The sequence below is a fragment of the Erinaceus europaeus genome, chromosome 2 (genome assembly GCF_950295315.1).
Source record: "Erinaceus europaeus chromosome 2, mEriEur2.1, whole genome shotgun sequence".
NCBI classification, from domain to species: Eukaryota; Metazoa; Chordata; class Mammalia; order Eulipotyphla; family Erinaceidae; genus Erinaceus; species Erinaceus europaeus.
Window position 1 is genome coordinate 56,039,199 of NC_080163.1, and position 17,096 is coordinate 56,056,294.

At 49.3% G+C, this 17,096-nt stretch overlaps 1 protein-coding gene across 2 annotated transcripts in view; it reads right to left on the bottom strand.

The window, feature by feature from the left end:
- Nucleotides 1-5,230, bottom strand: part of IL17B (interleukin 17B) — a 6,239-nt gene extending 1,009 nt beyond the window's left edge. Inside the window, exons 1-2 of one of the 2 annotated variants that reach the window (XM_060180875.1) lie at nt 5,106-5,225; nt 1,642-1,889 (exon numbers count right to left, since the gene is read on the bottom strand). In XM_060180875.1, coding sequence (XP_060036858.1) covers nt 1,642-1,889; nt 5,106-5,126 — 269 coding nt within the window. In that variant the 5' untranslated portion in view covers nt 5,127-5,225. Of the gene's footprint in view, nt 1-1,641; nt 1,932-5,105 lie in introns of both variants that reach the window. The other variant, XM_007516385.3, reaches the window with a different exon arrangement.
- Nucleotides 5,231-17,096: the final 11,866 nt, after the last annotated feature.

Here is a 17,096-nt window from a genome sequence, read left to right on the forward strand (position 1 = left end):
TTTCCTTCTCTTATCCTGCAAAATGGACCCATCTAGGTTGTTCTGGGCATCACAAAGAAGCCAGAGGCCTCCTTCAGCCTCCCACCCAAAACACGCGCGCGCACACACACACACACACACACACACACACACACACACACACACACCTTTCCCCTTGCCTTATATTCTTGGGAAAGTTAATCTGCAGGAAATCTGCATGAGCACAGCAATGCCTAGTCCCCCACTAGACATTCAGCCCATCTAGGAGCTCTTCCCATAGCAATATCCAGGGCTAGTTTTAAAGATGATGATTGTATATGGTCCTCAAATGATGTTATAGCTATCCAAATAACCCTGGACAGAAAATAAAAAAAAGGTTACCCACTCCTCTGTGAGTCAGAGAGAGAGACTATACAACACCAAATTTCAGCTGTTGCCATAGCACCATTCCATGTGGCGCCAGTGCTCAAACCTGGGCCACATGCATGGCAAGGCAGGCAGTCAATCCAGAGAACTCTCTCTCTAACCCCAGAGAGTAGTGTTTTATACACACTTCCATATGGTTGGGAAGCATAGCCAGGAAGTCAGGATTTGCTACCAATGTACTTCCATCTCAAATTTCCCCAGTGTTTGCCTGAGCCAAGTCAGATCATTTCATGATAAGACCCTGTGGTCAGACATTCCCCACCCTTGTTCTTTCTGAATGAAAAAGCTTATCCCACAGTAATGAAAATGCATTGTGGTCCTGATTCTTCGCTAATTGATAAATTCTAACTGTACCTTATTCTAGAGAGTTTGGGTGGGTTGGGGTGACTTCGATGATTCTGATGCAGACTGAGGGAAGGTCCCAACCTGGCTGTGCTATGACTATGAGGTGTAACTACAGGGAGTACTGAGCTTGCAGGTACTCCAGCAGAAACAGGGAGAACAGACACAGTAGTGCCCTGTATGACCCACTCATTTAATAGCAAATCTGTGGCCAGGGGAGATAGTGCAGCAATTTATGTAACAGATTTTCATGCCTGAGGCTCCGAGATGCCCCGTTCAATTCTTGGCACCACCATGTACTCCAGGGAGACGGCCCACAATGGTTATGCACAAGACTTTCATGCCTGGGCCAGAGGAATAGCTCATTTGGATAATGTGTTCCTTTGCCATGTGTACAGCCCAATATAATTTTCGTGCCTGATGCTCCAAGATCCCATGTTTAGTCCCTGACACCAGTTTAAGTTGTTGCTGAGTGGTGCTCTGCTTAACAATAAATAAATAAAAATAATTCAGAAAGGATTCATTATGTCCTGATAGCAAACAAAGATCTTGATTTGATTGCTATAGTGGTTTGCAAAATATGGCCCAGCACTACCATAAGCCAGAACTGTGCAGTGCTCTGGTCCAAAAGAAAAATAAGTAGGAAGAAAGAAATAGTCTGTGAAATAGATACTACTGTCACATTCGTTTGCAGATTAGGAAACAGACTCAGGAAGGGTAAGCAACTTGCCCAAAGCGACACAGCCAGTAAGCAGCAGAGCCAGGATTCAGACCCAGCCCAAGATCTCAATGCATGGTCTTAAACCACTCAAGCCACTCAATGCATGGTCTTAAACTGTGACAATGACGGGGAAGTGGGGCAGATGTCCCCCACTGTCACCAGGAACAACCTACCTGTAGCCCCAGGGTGATAAGCTCCTCTTGTTGGACAACCACAGCTGCAGGTTGACCTCACACTTCCTCCGGGCTGGCTCAGAGCTGTTCCTCAGCTGGGCCACCATCTCCCCAAGGTTCCTCTCATATTCCTCCATGCGGGCATACGGCTTTGCCTGGGATATCAGGTCCAGCGGCACCTGGTGGGGCCCAGGGAGCAGAGTCCCAGGCCGGCTCTGCCCCTTCTTCTTGCCTCTGGGACTCCGGGGCTGGCCCAGCCCCAGGAAGATGGAGATGGTGAGAATGAGCAGCTGGGGAGGAAAGTCACCAGTCAAAGGTGGGAGACCCACCAGCCCCTCTGGATCATGGCTCGAGGCCCAAGGAAGGGGGAAGGAAAGGGAAAGACTCTGTGGAGCCCACCCTAATCTACCTGCCCTGAGATGGTGCCACTGGACCGCTGCATACACGTATCAATACTTCATATGCCACGCACATCCTAAGTGTTGTCTGATGAAGCTTTTAAAAATCTGCCCCCTGTGGCCCAGAATGGCACAGCAGGTAGCTCACCAGACTTTAGTGCCAGGAGGTCCTGAATTCAATCCCCAATACTGCATATGCCAGAATGATGCTCTGGGGTTCACTCTGTCTCTCCCCCTCCCTCCTCTGAGTAAATACAAAGATAAAGATTTAAATCAAATGAAATCTCTCCACCAAAGGCCAGGGAGGTGACTCGGCGCTAAAGCAGAGAACTCACAGGCATGAGGTTCTCAGATTCGACCTCCAGCCTCCCCTACACTAGAGTGATGCTCTGGTTCTCCTTGTCTTTCTCATTAAATAAGTAAATTTATTTTTTTAATATTTATTTATTTATTTTCCCTTTTGTTGCCCTTGTTTTTTTTTTTAATTGTTGTTGTAGTTGTTACTGTAGTTATTAATGTTGTCTTTTGTTGGATAGGACAGAGAGAATTGGAAAGAGGAGGGGAAGACAGAGAGGGGGAGAGAAAGATAGACACCTGCAGACCTGCTTCACTGCCTGTGAAGCGACTCCCCTGCAGGTGGGGAGCTGGGGGCTCGAACTGGGATCCTTACACCGGTCCTTGCGCTTTGTGCCACATGCGCTTAACCCGCTGCGCTACTGCCTGACTCCCTAAATTTATTTTTTTTTATTCCCCATCCATCCATCCATCCATTTCATCATTATCACTATTTGTTATTTATTATCTTTAAGGTAGAGACAGAGAAGACAGAGGGGCAGAGTAAAAGAAATCACAGCACCAAAGCTTCCTTCTCTGTGGTGGGGGCCAAGCTCAGACCTGAGTCACACACAGCACGCTCTCCAAGCGAGCTACGTCACAGGCTATCTATCTACTTCTTCTTATTTATTTATTTTTGCTTTTGTTGCCCTTGTTGGCTTGTTTTTGTTTTAATTGTTGCTGTAGTATTGTATTGATGTCATCATTGTTAGGACAGAGAGAAATGGAGAGAGGAGAGGGAGACAGAGAAGAGAAAGATAGACACGTGCAGACCTGCTTCACTGCATGTGAAGCAATTCCCCTGGAGGTGGGGAGCCGGGAGCTCAAACCGGGATCCTTACACTGGTCCTTGCGCTTTGCACCACCTGCGCTTAACCCGTTGTGCTACCACCCGCCTCCTTCTATCTACTATATGCGCCACCATCCTGAGTTCCATGGATAGCTACAGGACCTCCAATCTGCTCTCCCCAGCCCATCCTCCGCCCCCCCCCGCCCATTTCTTCCCCATCTCCCCACCCCATCAGTCCTTTTAATCAATGAACAGCAGCCTTCTGATATGCAAATCTGATCCTTGTCCACCTCTTCAAATGGCACCTGGCTTCCTGCTACACCTCCACTTCCACCTTTGGTCTTTTCCATCCTCTTCCTCTGCTCCCTTCTGCTAAAGGAGCTTTGCAAAGGCTGCTACCTGCAGACTTCTGCTTCTCTGCCTCACAGGCTGCTCACCCCCAAGACTCAGCCCTACTGTCCCTTCCACTGGGATGCCTCCTGGGACCTCCTTGGGCTCGCAACCCCATGCACTTCTGGGAGTTAGTATCTATGATCCTTCTGTGCATCTGTCCCCCTGCCAAGCCAAGCATCCATGATAATAGGCATCACCTCAGAGTGCCACACTGTCCCCTCTGCCACGTGTGCAGGAGGCACTTGCCCGGTGGGCGAGTGTCTGTCACCAACCCCTGGATGGCCTAACTTGAAGTCTGAGAGGGAAAGCAGGTGATGTTCCAGAAAGCAAACACCAAGCTTTCACTATCAGCAGAGTGACCACGAACTGTGCAGGTGTAGTTGGAGAAGACCAGGGCAGTGGGTGGTCCCACAAAGCCTTTCTCATTAGGGACCATTTTGAAGGGGAGTGGGAGGCAGACATGGGCAGAGGGAGCCTGAAAGCCTTTAGACCATGGGAAAGAAACTAAGGGAAGACTGGGGTGGGGTGGGGTTAGGCACTTTGCTAGAAGGAGGCATGGAGGCTGAAATCAAGGCAACAGCAAGAAGGGCAGGAGGTGAAGTTAGGGAGATGGAAAGTTCATGGACAAGCCTCACTGCTGAGTCATCTCCATGGCACCTTCATCCCCTGATTCTGACCCCCTACCCATGCACCCTTCACCCTGTCCTGTCTGCCCACTGCCATGTGTTTCTCCCCCCACAGAACTGGAAGTATCAGGAGGGGCTCTGGCTACCATGAGGGGAGCTCCCAAGAGCCCAGTTGGAAGGAATCTTTTGGAAGTCTCATCCCCTCCCTGAGCCTGGCAAGTCTCCTACCTGCCCTGTCTCCCTCACCCTGTGGCATGTCTGGCTCCTGCTGGATTTTTCCAGGCTCCCCAGCAAGTCTTGACCCTTGGAAACAAGTTTTAGCACAGTCCTTCCTGGCAGAGTCAGATCTGACCCAAAAGTCACAGCAGAGATTCCAGATGCTCTATTCTGTCTTTTTTGGTCCTCAATTCTGGTGCAGAAAGTTGAATCTCTGACAATGGGCCTTCTTAGCTGGGGAATTTCAGATTCTGGATTTTCCTCCACAGAGAAATACAGGAGAGAATAGAAATCCTCTGCCCCCAGAGCCAGAGATCAAGGACCAGAGAACCAGGAGGACTTGTTCAAGGTCACACAGCCTGGGGGTCAGAATTCCAGAGACTCTTTGGAACCCCCCACCCTCCCACCCACCCACCCACCTACCCACCCACCCAAGAAGGGAGTTAGCCAGAATCTCACTGGATGCCTCTGGCCTGAAAAGGCTACAGTTAAGGGGCTGAGCCCACACTGGGGAGCTTTGCTCTGGCCAGGCTGCAGGCTCTCAGACCCAGCTCTGTTTCTATCCTGTCCTGGGGGAAGGACGGAGGGAGGGCTGGTAGATTCCAAGTCAAGCAGGGATGGCCATTAATCAATAGGAAAGAAGAAGGCCTGGAACACTTGGCTCTCAGCAGGGAAGGGGTGGGGTGGGGGTGGGGAAGTGCCACGTACCAGGCTGTGCGGCCAGTCCATCCCCCCTGGCCTGCAGCTGCTGCCTGCCTGGAACCCCAGAGGACTCCGCCAAGAGAATGGCAGCAACAGGATGGAGTGCAGCAATTATAGCTCTTCAGGGGGATGCTGGGGGAGTGGGTGGGTGGGCTCGTCATCAGCTGGGATCCTTGGGCCCCCAGCTGGCTGGGCCAGGCACAGCGGCAGGCGGTGAGGGGTGTGGGGACAGACCAGGAGCTGGGCCGAGGTGCCCAGGGGCTGTTGACTGAGGGACAATGCCCTGTGTGTCTGGTGGGGCTTTGGTGGGTGGCACCTCCGCCTGTGGCCTGCGGCCGGCCACCTGGCCAGCACCCACAGGGCCAGCGGAGACAATCGGCTTCGTTTGCTTTGGGGATGGCAAGGGGTGAGGGCAGAAGGGGACGGGCTGTCCATTGGTCTGGAAAGCAAACGTTCCCGGAGTGTGCTGGCTGGGAGTGGACCCCAGGCCCCAGGTACCCTTCCTCCTTGGCCAGCCTCAGGTGAGCTGAGAGCCCCGTCCCCAGAGTACCAGAGCAGAATGACCCAGCCAGGTAGTTCCAGATGACAACACAGGGGTCTGCTCCATCCACTCCCCACACTGGCACCACGTCATGTTTTCTGCAGTGTGCCAGCCTGCTTGAGCATATCTGAATCCTTGTGCTTGTATCCAGGCTGGGAATGGGGCCAGGAGGACCTTCTGGCTAGTTGTCCAGGCTTTTCTGGTGCTGCATCCGCTTTGTATAGGTCACTCCTCTAAGACTTGCCCCCAGGGGACCACCAGTGTCTGTTGTTCTCTGTCAGTCTCAGTTTACCTCACTGCAAAGTTGGAGCAGTGCCAAGGAAACTGTAGAGAGCTGGCCTGCTTCCTCCTGAAGTCATTCTGTGTCTCAGTATCCCCCCACCCCACCCCGCTGAGAACGGGCTCTTGTGGGGCTCCATATCCTGGAACAGTTGTCAGGAGCACAAGCAAGAACCAGGCTAAACAGCTGGCAAAGTGCTTGGCCTGAAGACAGTGCTCAATAAACAGAGCTGATTGGTGAACTAAGTCATTGTTATGAAACCTTTCCTTTTTTTATTTAGTTATTTTTTTAAATGAGAGATAGAGAACCAGAGCATCACTCTGGCTCTCACAATGCTAGAGATTGAACTCACGACCTCATACTCAGAGTCTACTCATTGTACCACTTCCCAGTATGTTATTATTCCTTTCCTTTCCTTTCCTTTCCTTTCCTTTCCTTTCCTTTCCTTTCTTTTTCTTCCCTTCCCTTCCCTTCCCTTCCCTTCCCTTCCCTTCCCTTCCCTCCCCTCCCCTCCCCTCCCCTCCCATTCCCTTCCCTCCCCTTCCCTCTCCTCTCCTCTCCTCTCCTCTCCTCTCCTCTCTCTCTCTCTTTCTTTCTTTCTCTTTTTCTTTTTTTTTCTTTTCACCAGAGTACTGTTCAGCTCTAGCTTATGTTGGAGCTGGGGATAAAAACTGGGACCACTGAGTCTCAGGGATAAAAGTCTGTTGTATTACCTTTGTGCTGTCTCCCTTATAAAACGCCTAATGTTGTGAGTCCAGAGAAATAGCTTGCCTTGCCACGTGCATGACCCAGGTTCTGGTCCTGACCCCATGTGGGTGTGTCAAGCCACTGGAGGCAGCTCTGGTGCTGTAGCGTTTCTCCCTCTCTATCTCTCCTGAGAGTAATGAAAGCACACAGACTTGAGACAGCAATTTGTCAAAATACATCAATAAACTATTGTATACCTGTCACTCTAGGCGCCCACTGCCTGGTTAGCCATGTATGAGCACAGTCTCATTGGCCACTCTCCTTCCTACCCTGTTGGACCCACCCTCTGGGCCTCACAGGCTCCGACTCCAATTCTGTGAGCTCTGGTGACCCCAGGATCAGGGTCCTGGAGCCACAGGCTGAATGTGAGAGAATGAACATCCCCTCCACCCCCAGGGTGGGGAGGCAGAGGGGTGGGGAGAGTAGAGGAGATATTGGGAACAGACACCCAGAGCTCTGGAGGCCCCGCCTGGCCATTTACAGGAATGTGAGGCTTGGGGGAAGCAAGCGGGTGCAAGGCGCCCCTGAATGTCACAAGATTAATCTGTCCAGGGCAGGTTTCCACAGCATAACTGAGAGGCTGGCGGAGTTGCAACTCACACATTGAGCGAGCGAGACCACCATATTTGGTCAAATGCTAGACGGGGCACTGATCTCTTGTTAGAAACTCCAGGGAGGGGAGGAAGGACTCCGAAAATACCTCCTCCAGGCTGAACCAACCCTGCTGCCATCCATGGACCTTTAGACAAAAGAGAGACTGGCCGTGAAGGAACAAAGGGCAGGGCGCTATGTGATGATACCGGTATGCAGCCGGGTGACCCCTGCAGTCACAGAAAAGTAGGGACTGAGGGAACCAGGCTGCTTCTGCTTCTTGGGACCCCTAAAACAGCCACACTCTCCCAGACCTGCTAGCAACCTAATAAAGCTTCTGGCTCTCCTAACTTCCAATGTTGAATTTTTCTAAGTGCAGTCAGTGTGGTCAGGGTCCTGGCCTGGGAATCTGCACTTTAATTATTTTAATTACCTAATTAATTATTTTTGCAGAGCCCAAGACCCTGGCACATGCATGATTTCACTACTCCAAACTACTTTTTCATTGAGATAGAGAAAGTGAGAGAAACCATAGCACCAGGAGCCACCTCCCATAGCACCAACAACCATGGCAAAGCCTATACTATACCTGGTGAGCATCTCTTCAACCCTGGGAATCTACATTTTAGCAAGAACACAGTCTGAGAACTACAGAGGTCCCTATTAAATCTCCCCTTCAGTTTTCCTCTCCACTCTTTTTAACCACAGGATACCAAGGCCCAGAGAAAGAGAAGTCTTACCCAAGCTCACACAGCATATTCTGCCAGAGTTGTTCTGTATAGAACTCAGTCTCCTAATCCTCTTCTTTGATATGCTAACCTAGACAGAGAGGCAGAGAGAATGGAAGAGATGACAGGCCCAAAGTGCCCTCCAGTGTGATGGGGACTAGGTTTGAACCTGAGTCACACACATGACAAAGCAATGCACAATCCAAGTGGACTGTGTCACTGGATCCAGCCTCCTAATTCTAACTGCTCTTCCCCCAAAATTCATATACACAGTTCTAGGAGAGACTGGATCTCTTTGTTGGTCTGGAGGAGGCTCATGGATAGAGGCCAGTCCTTCTGAAGCAAGCCCACAACTCTCTAAATGTGGAAGGGAATCTATGGGGTGCCTGGGTCCATGCTATGGGGAGCCAGGGATAGGGCCCATGACCATCAGTGTGTTTCCTGTCCTGAGTCGTGTCAGACTAGGAAAGGGATCTCTTTAACCTGCTTCAGTTTTCAGAAATCTTTGAAGGGTCACCTGGCCTCCAGGATATCCTGAGTGTGAATCCTAGCTGACCATCACAGATCCTACCTACCCTATGAGTCAGAATCCGATTTAATTGGATCCTGGACTCCCACAGTGAAGAAAGAGGGACATAGATCCTATGTCACAAAAGGTGGTAAGTGCCCTTACATGAGGGGAGAGGAAGAGAGAGAGAGAGAGAGAGAGAGAGAGAGAGAGAGAGAGAGAGAGAAGGGGGTAGGATTGCTGTTCCCTCAGTGGCAGGCTGAGCCAGGAGTAGCGCGGCACTCACCACCAGGTGGCGCTATATGAAAGCCAGACACCCCGCAGAGACCTGTAAATCGAACTCCTTGGTTTTCTCAAAAATGGGCTCTGGGCTGAAAGCAAGGGATGGGGTGAGTGGATGGGGGGCTGTGTGCCTGTTCCTGCTGCTCTATTGTTGGTGAGGACCAACATCCTCTGAGACATCTTCCACCTGAGAGCAGGAATGGGGGCTTTGGGGAGGCAAGGAGGGGACAGCACTGAGGGGCCCCAGTTAGGATTCTCCACTAGAAACACTTAAATTGTACAAGACATTTGGTTCCTGAACACCATCATTTTCAGAAAATAACAATTAGTAAAAATAGCAGGGGCTTCTTAATAGCTCCATGCTGAGTGCCAGGCAACCACACTGAATATCTGAGACCTTGCAGTGCCTAGTTCCATCAAATCCTGCCAACTGATCACCCAGGTGGTGATTTTTTTTAACCCTACATCTATAAGCTGGGGAAACTGAGGCTCTGAGACCTTAGTTACTTACCCCAAGTCAGTTGTGGTTCTGATTTGTGGGCCCTCTCCATGCTGTTCCTTCCCTGCAGAGGGAACAGGAAGGAACAGTAGAGGCAGACTCACCCAGACAAAATCTAGAATCCTCCCCCAAATCTCAGAGCTGCTAGGTGTGGGCACAGCACCCCACAGTGTCCCTGGAACATGAGTGGCATTCACTACGTTTCTGATGCCCTGAATCAACACGACTGGGTGTAACACAGGAGGAGGCTGGAATTTAGAATGGGAGAGCGGTGAGGATTCCCCTCCCCTCAAGGAAGGAGTACAACGCAGCAGACAACACTTCAGGCTCCAGATGTTGACAGATCTAAGTTGCAATCACTCCTCTATTAAGTGTGACCTTGGGGCAGACATGTGACCTCTGAGGCTTAGCACTTCCTGCACAAGGGGGAGAATAAGAACTGGGCTCTTACTGTATTCCATTAGGGAAAGACAGAAAGAGACTGGAGGTATGGATCAATCTGCCAACGCTCATGTCCAGCAGAGAAGCAATTACAGAAGCCAGACCTTCCACCTTCGGCATCCCATAAGGAATTTTGGTCCATACTCTCAGATAGAAAAAGCTTCTAATGGAGAGGATGGGACATGGAATTCTGATGGTGGGAATTGTATGGAATTGTACCCCTCTTATCCTACAATCTTGTTAATCATTATTAAATTACTGATAAAGAAAAAAGAAAAGAACTAGGCTCTTACATGGCTGCTCACGTGAGCTCCAACTTGCTAAAACACTTAAGCACAGTGATCAGAAAAAATGAGTGCTCACTCCAAGGTGGCTACTGTGTGGTTACTGTTATTGTTAAAGTATTTTTTTGTACAACCCCAGATGTGGTGCAATGGCTAGAGCACTGGACTCGAAAGCTGAGTTTAATCCCCAGCATCTCATGTGGCAAAGTGATGTTCTGGTTTTCTCTCTCCCCCTCTTTATTAGATTCATAAATGTGTGTGTGTGTGTGTGTGTGTGTGTGTGTGTGTGTGTGTGTGTGAGAGAGAGAGAGAGAGACAGAGAGAGAGAGAAAGGGAGGGGAGAAAACATGTTTTGAATTGAGCCTTCCCAAGGATGTTCCTGGGTGAGCATATAGCTCAATGGTGTGAGGCACCAGCTTAATCGCCAACGCTAAGAAAAAAAAAAAAAGCTTCTGGAATGTTCCTAAGTACAAGGAAGAGGAGCATTTGAGGTGGGGAAGAAGATAGAGCTAACACATCCCCAGTAATCATCTGGGCTGTGAGAACTGGAGGAATTTGTTTTCAGAACCTGCTGTAGTGGATCCAGTGTGGTTGGGGAGCAGAAGGAACCTACCAGATCCCTCAGAGGTATCACTGAGGGGCCAGGCCTTGCTCCCCTACCTCCTGCCCCTCCCGCACCCACTGTCCCGGGCAGGACTCCTTCTCCCAAGCCCATATTTGCACAAATGCCTGTCTTGCTGCTCACTCAGGAGTCCCAGCCAAGAGGCTCTATTTTAAGCTCCCTAGACAGGAACACTGTTGGAGGGAACAGACCCAGCCAACAAGCTCTCACTTCTCAAAAAAGGGAAAGGCCTGAGTGAATGGGTTGCCTCTGGGACAGGCATAAGGGCCTGTGTGCCCACATATCCCTCTGTCTAGGCTGGGAGCAATGGCTCCACCCCCTGGGGGCTGGGCCACAGACAGACCTGAGCAGGGCTGGGAGGCCCAGAGTAGCGCTTGCACTAGGGGGCTGGTGTGAAGGCCTCCATGCTGCCTAACCTAGGAAAGGCCACGCTTGTGCTTTTGGGGCATAGGCCATCATCCCTGTTTGCTTAGCCCCTTGTTAGCAACCTGTCAGGGGGTCTTCAAGGCCAAGAGACGTCTTATCTGGGCTTTGCCAGTGTAGATAACCCCTTTGAAGCTTGTTGCCAGAACACTGCCAGCCACAGGGAGCCCATTTTTCTTGGAGGACAGATACATACCAGCATGGTTTAAAGCTCTAGTTGTTGAAAACAATTATGATGATGAGAAAGGTTTTCTCTGCCATTATGCTACCATCTTCTCTCCTAATGGTGGCTGGGAGAAAGGGCCCTTCAACTCTTGCTCCATCCATTTCCATGTGGACATGTCCACTTTTCCTAAAAGAGATGGCTTAACTGTTAAAATTAACTCATCGTAAAGAGTATGTACTAAGTGGCTTTTCTTTCTTTCTTTCTTTTTTTTTCCTTTTTTCCTATGCATTTGCTTTGTGCAAATGTGTATCTGTTGCTTGGATTTTCTGTGGGTATGGGCCGTTTTTACTTTTGATTATGAAGAGTTGGCCTGGGCTGATTTAAAACTTGGGAGGGGGGCCGCAAGAACACACGAGGGGGCTCACTTTTGCTGTGTGCAATGAGCTGAGTTCTAGCCCTCAGCCCTCACTTGGTAGTACCTGGGAATCACGATGAAAGATTCATGAGCAGTGGAACAGTGCTGTGGCATTTCTCCTTCTTTGTCTCTTCCTCTTTGTCTCTCATCCTCTACCTGAAAAAATAATGAACAAGTTTGCTATACACTGGTTGCTCAACAATCATGCAGACACAGAACCTCAGTGATAACCCTGGTGGCAAATAAAATAAAATAAAATAAAAGGTTTAAAATGTGAGTTTTGGTGGTGCATAATGGTAGAAATGAACCCAAGTTGAGGGTGAGTATTTTGCAGACACTTATCACAGGGTGATAAGAAATTCTACCCACATGCCAACAACTATACTGTAAACCATTAAGCTTCCAATAAAATGATGTGGGGAGAAGAACCTTGGTGACCAAGTGTATGGCTCAGAGCTCAAGACTTGCATGTGTGAAACCCTGGGTTTGATCCCTGGCATCACATGTGACATAAGACCAAAAATAATGTACTGTTCTCTCTCTGTCTCCACAAAATAAATAAAGTCTTTAGGAAAGAAAAAAAAAAAAAAAGCAAAGGCCAGGTGGTGGCATACCCAGTTAGAGCAGATATATTATCATGCTCAAGGACCTAGTCCCTATATCCTCACCATCACCACCACACACACACAGATGGAAGGCTCTGGTGAATCTTTCTATCCTCCTCCTCCTCCTCCTCCTCTTTCTCCTCCCCCTCTTCTTCCTCCTCCTCCTTCTCCTCCTTCTTCTCTCTTCTCTCTCTCTCTCTCTCATCTTTTCTCAATTTCTTTTATTTCTTTCTTTCTTTCTTTCTTTCTTTCTTTTTTTTTTTTTGCCTCCAGGGTTATTGCTGGGGCTCAGTGCCTGCACCATGAATCCACTGCTCCTGGAGGTGATTTTTCCCCCCTTTGTTGCCCCTGTTGTTGTAGCCTTGTTGTGGTTATTATTGTTATTGTTGATGTTGTTCGTTGTTGGATAGGACAGAGAGAAATGGAGAGAGATGGGAAAGCAGAGAGGGGGAGAGAAAGACAGACACCTGCAGGCCTGCTTCACCGCCTGTGAAGCAACTCCCCTGCAGGTGGGGAGCTGGGGGCTTGAATTGGGATCCTTACTCCGGTCCTTGCGCTTTGCACCACGTGCACTTAATCCGCTGCACTACCACCTGACCCCCTCTTTTCTCAATTTCTTTACCTCTCAACCTGTATCAAAAGAAAATGGATACTAAGAAGTAGTAATGGAGTTGTGCAGGCATCAAGCCCAAGAGATAAACCTAATGACAACAAATAAATAAGGCTGATGAAATATATTTTTTATATTTCTTTATTGGGGGGTTATTGGTTTACAGTTAATAAAATAAAATAGTTTGTACATGCATAACATTTCTCAGTTTTCCACATAACAATTCAGCCCCCCACCCCAAGTCCTCCTCTGCCATCATGTTACAGGACCTGAACCCTCCCCATCCCACACACACCCACACACCCCAGAGTCTCTTACTTAGGTGCAATACAGTGGCTGGTGAAATGCTGTAGCTCACTTGGAGAGGTTGCTGCCCCATCCTGTGTGCAACCCAGGTCTGAGTCCCGCCCCCCATTACACTGAAGGGAGCTCTGGTGCCATGGGGTTTCTCTCTCCCTTTCTCTTAAGACAAAGAAAAGCAAACACAAATAAATAAACACAAAGCATAAATTCTGAGCCAAGCCCCTCCTCAAAACAGCAGGACCACCTTGGGTAGGTGATCTAACCTTTCTGAGCCCCCGTGTGCTCCTTGTGAAGAGGAGCTCCCCTCTGCTACTGCCCAGAGGATCCCTGTGGCCATGGCCTGCCCCTTGGCTCTCTGCTCTGTCCCCAGGTGAGGAAGCAGGGACACTCTGGGGGTGACTGTACCCGCTGTCTGGAAAGGGAGGCAAACACTGTCGATACAGTTCTTCTCTAAAGCCGCAAGACCCAGGCTGGTGGCTCGGGAAACATCTTGCTGCCTTCATAAATATTCTGGAATTTTAGAAGGTGGGGGTGGGAGGGAGGTTAACAAGTTGATTCATGTACAGAGCCTGGCACTGCTCTGCGCCCTAAATGGCCCTCCTATTCTTCTGTGGTATGCATTGTTCTCAAGTCACCTAAGCCACCCTAGTTGGCTCTATTCTAGAACTTTCTCACTGCTAATGTCCCCGTGATAGGATGGACTGCTCAGAGAAAGAGGGAGGGAGCTCCCCATCTACTGAGACATTTCTCTTTCTTTCTTTTTTTTTTTTTTTGCTTCCAGGTTATTGCTGGGGCTCATGCCTGCACTACAAATTCACTCCTCCTGCTGGCCATCTTTTTCCCATTGTGGCTGTTGTTGGATAGGACAGAGAGGAATTGAGAGAGGAGGGGAAGATAGAGAGGAGGAAAGAGAGATAGACGCCTGCAGATCTGCTTCACTGCTTGGGAAGAGACCCCCCTGCAGTTGGGGAGCCAGGGACTGGACCCAGGATCCTTGCTCTGGTCCTTGCACCCATCCTTGCGTTTCGCACTATGTGTGCTTAACCCAGTGCGCTACTGCCCCACCCCCCACATTGAGGCATTTCATCAGAAGCCAAAAGACTGGCTGAGGGGACCAGGTGCTGGTGCACCTGATAGAGTGCACACGTTACCATGTAAAAGGACCTGAGTTCAAGCTCCAGGTCCCTGATTGCAGAAGGGAAGCTTTTTGAGTGGTGAAGTAGAGCTTTAGGTCTCGGTCTCTCTCTCTCTCTCTCTCTCTCTTTCCACCTCTCAACCTCTCCCTTCCCCCTTGATTTCTTTTTAAAAAAAAAAATTATTTATTTATTCACTTTTGTTTCCCTTGTTGTTTTATTGTTGTAGTTATTGTTGTTACTGATGTCATTGTTGTTGGATAGGACAGAGAGAAATGGAGAGAGGAGGGGAAGACAAGAGGAAAGAAAGATAGACACCTGCAGCCTGTGAAGCTACTCCCCTGCAGGTGGGGAGCCCAAGGCTCGAACTGGGATCCTTATTCCAGCCCTTGTGCTTTGCACCACGTGCGCTTAACGCCCCATTGATTTCTATGTGACTCTATCCAATACATAAATAAGCAAGGTATTTTTTAAATAGACTGACTGGGACTACTATGAGGGACAGCCCAGACAAGGACTTGTCAAGAATTTGCCATGTTGGGCTTAAAACATTCCTTTTCAGGCTCAGGAGGTCTGGCTCTCAAGTCCAAGGCCCAAGGCCGTCAGGAGGGCTGCCCTGGCTGCCTGGACTTGCCCAGACCTGGGACAGGAAGGAGCTCAGGGGCCTGTGAAGGATAGGGAATAAACAGCCTGTCCCCAGGGAGGCGCCGGCCCCTAGCCCAGGACACATCTTCCCCCCACAGCCCCTAGGGATGTTTATACTCTGGTGGGAGTTTACAGGACGTCTGGATTTATAAGATGCAGGGCTCTAACTCTTCTCCAGAGCTGTCAACTCCTCTTGCTGGGTAGTTCCACATCTATTTTGGGCCGTAAGCCCTATGCTCAAGTCCCCCTAGACAGACAGGAGGAGGGTACAGCTTGAGAAATTGCCCTCTGAGCCCCCAGAGAGCAAACCATGGGAAGAAAGAAGCCTGGGCTGTGGAGGAGGAGAGAAGGAAGGGGTTCCTGTTTATGGAGAGAAGTCTTGGGAGGGGAAGAGGGAGATTTCTTCTGCAGCTTGTGTTCAAAGGCCTGTTCCAGCCCCCCTCAGTGAAGTAAAAGATACATGGGACTTATCAAAGATAGCCTCCCATGCCATCTTGTGTTATCGATTCATATAGTGTTGCTTTTTCAAACATGTTATTTTATTAGTGATTTAATAATGATTTACAATATTATAAGATTACAGGGGTATACTTCCCCACTGCAACTACCACCAGAGTTCTGTAACCCCATCCACACCCCCACAGTTCTCACAAAGTCTTAGAGACAGTTTTGCTATTTATTCATTTATTTGAAAGAGAAAGAGAGCCAGAGTATAACTCTGGCACATTCATTACTGGGGATTGACCTCTGGACCTTATACCTAAGGGTCCAACAATCTATCCACTGTACCACCTATGAAGCGGCTAGATACTTCTTCTCCTTCTCATTTTCCTTCTTCTCACCAAGGTTATCTCTGGGGCTCAGCTCCACCATCCCAGGTGGCCTTTTTATTTTTTTTTATAGAAAGTGACTGACAGAGGTAAGGGTGTGTGTGTTTGTGTGTGTGTGTGTGTGTGTGTATGGAGAGACAGAGAGACCTGCAACACTGCTCCACCAATCACCATACCTCTCTGTAGGTAGGGACCAGGGGAGGTTGAATCCAGGGTCTTATACATGCTGAGTGCACTCACTGATGTGTGCCACCCCTGGCCCCTGGCTACTTCTTGTTAATATTTATTTGCAAACCCATGTGTATCAATTCTTTATATTCTACAAGCAAATTAAACTATCTAGTTGTCCTTACTTCACTAATCATAATCACCTCCAGCTCCCACTGTTTTGCCTTGAAAGACATAGTCTCATCTTTTTTAAAATTTCTATTTATTTATTTATTTTCCCTTTTGTTGCCCTTGTTGCTTTTCATTGTTGCTGTAGTTATTATTGTTGTTATTGATGTCGTTGTTATGGATAGTACAAAGAGAAATGGAGAGAGGAGGGGAAGACAGAGAGGGGGAGAGAAAGATAGACACCTGCAGACCAGCTTCACTGCCTGTGAAGCGACTCCCCTGCAGGTGGGGAGCCGGGGGGCTCGAACCGGGATCCTTATGCTGGTTCTTGCGCTTACGCCACGTGCTCTTAACCCGCTGTGCTACTGCCCGACTCCCTTTTTTTTTAATTTTTTTAATAAACAGTCTCATCTTTTTATTTTCCACTTCAGAGTAGATAGCTCTGTTGTTAGTGTACTTGTTCAAGCACACATCTGTGTGAGTAAACTTGTGGCATAGCATCTTGTATATATGTGTTTCCTTTGTTAGTATCTGAAAGTCCTTGGCTGGAAGCATCTAGCAGTCAGCAGACAGACACTGCTTAGTCATTTCTTTGGGCCTAGTGCAGCAGCAAGACTTGTGGTCAAAGAGCTACTCACCACCCACTGTGCAGCTGAGGCTCGCACACACCCCACACACACACACACCACACACACACCACACACACACACCCCACACACACACACCCCCCACACACACCACACACACACACCCCCACACACACACCACACACACACACACCACACAACACACCACACACACACCCCACACACACACCACACATACCACACACACACACACACACACACACACACACACACTGTGTAGCTGAGGCTCGCACACACACCCCACACACACACACCCCCACACCCCACACACACACACCCCACACACACACCACACACACACACCACACACACACACACACACACCACACACACACACACACACACCACACACACACACACC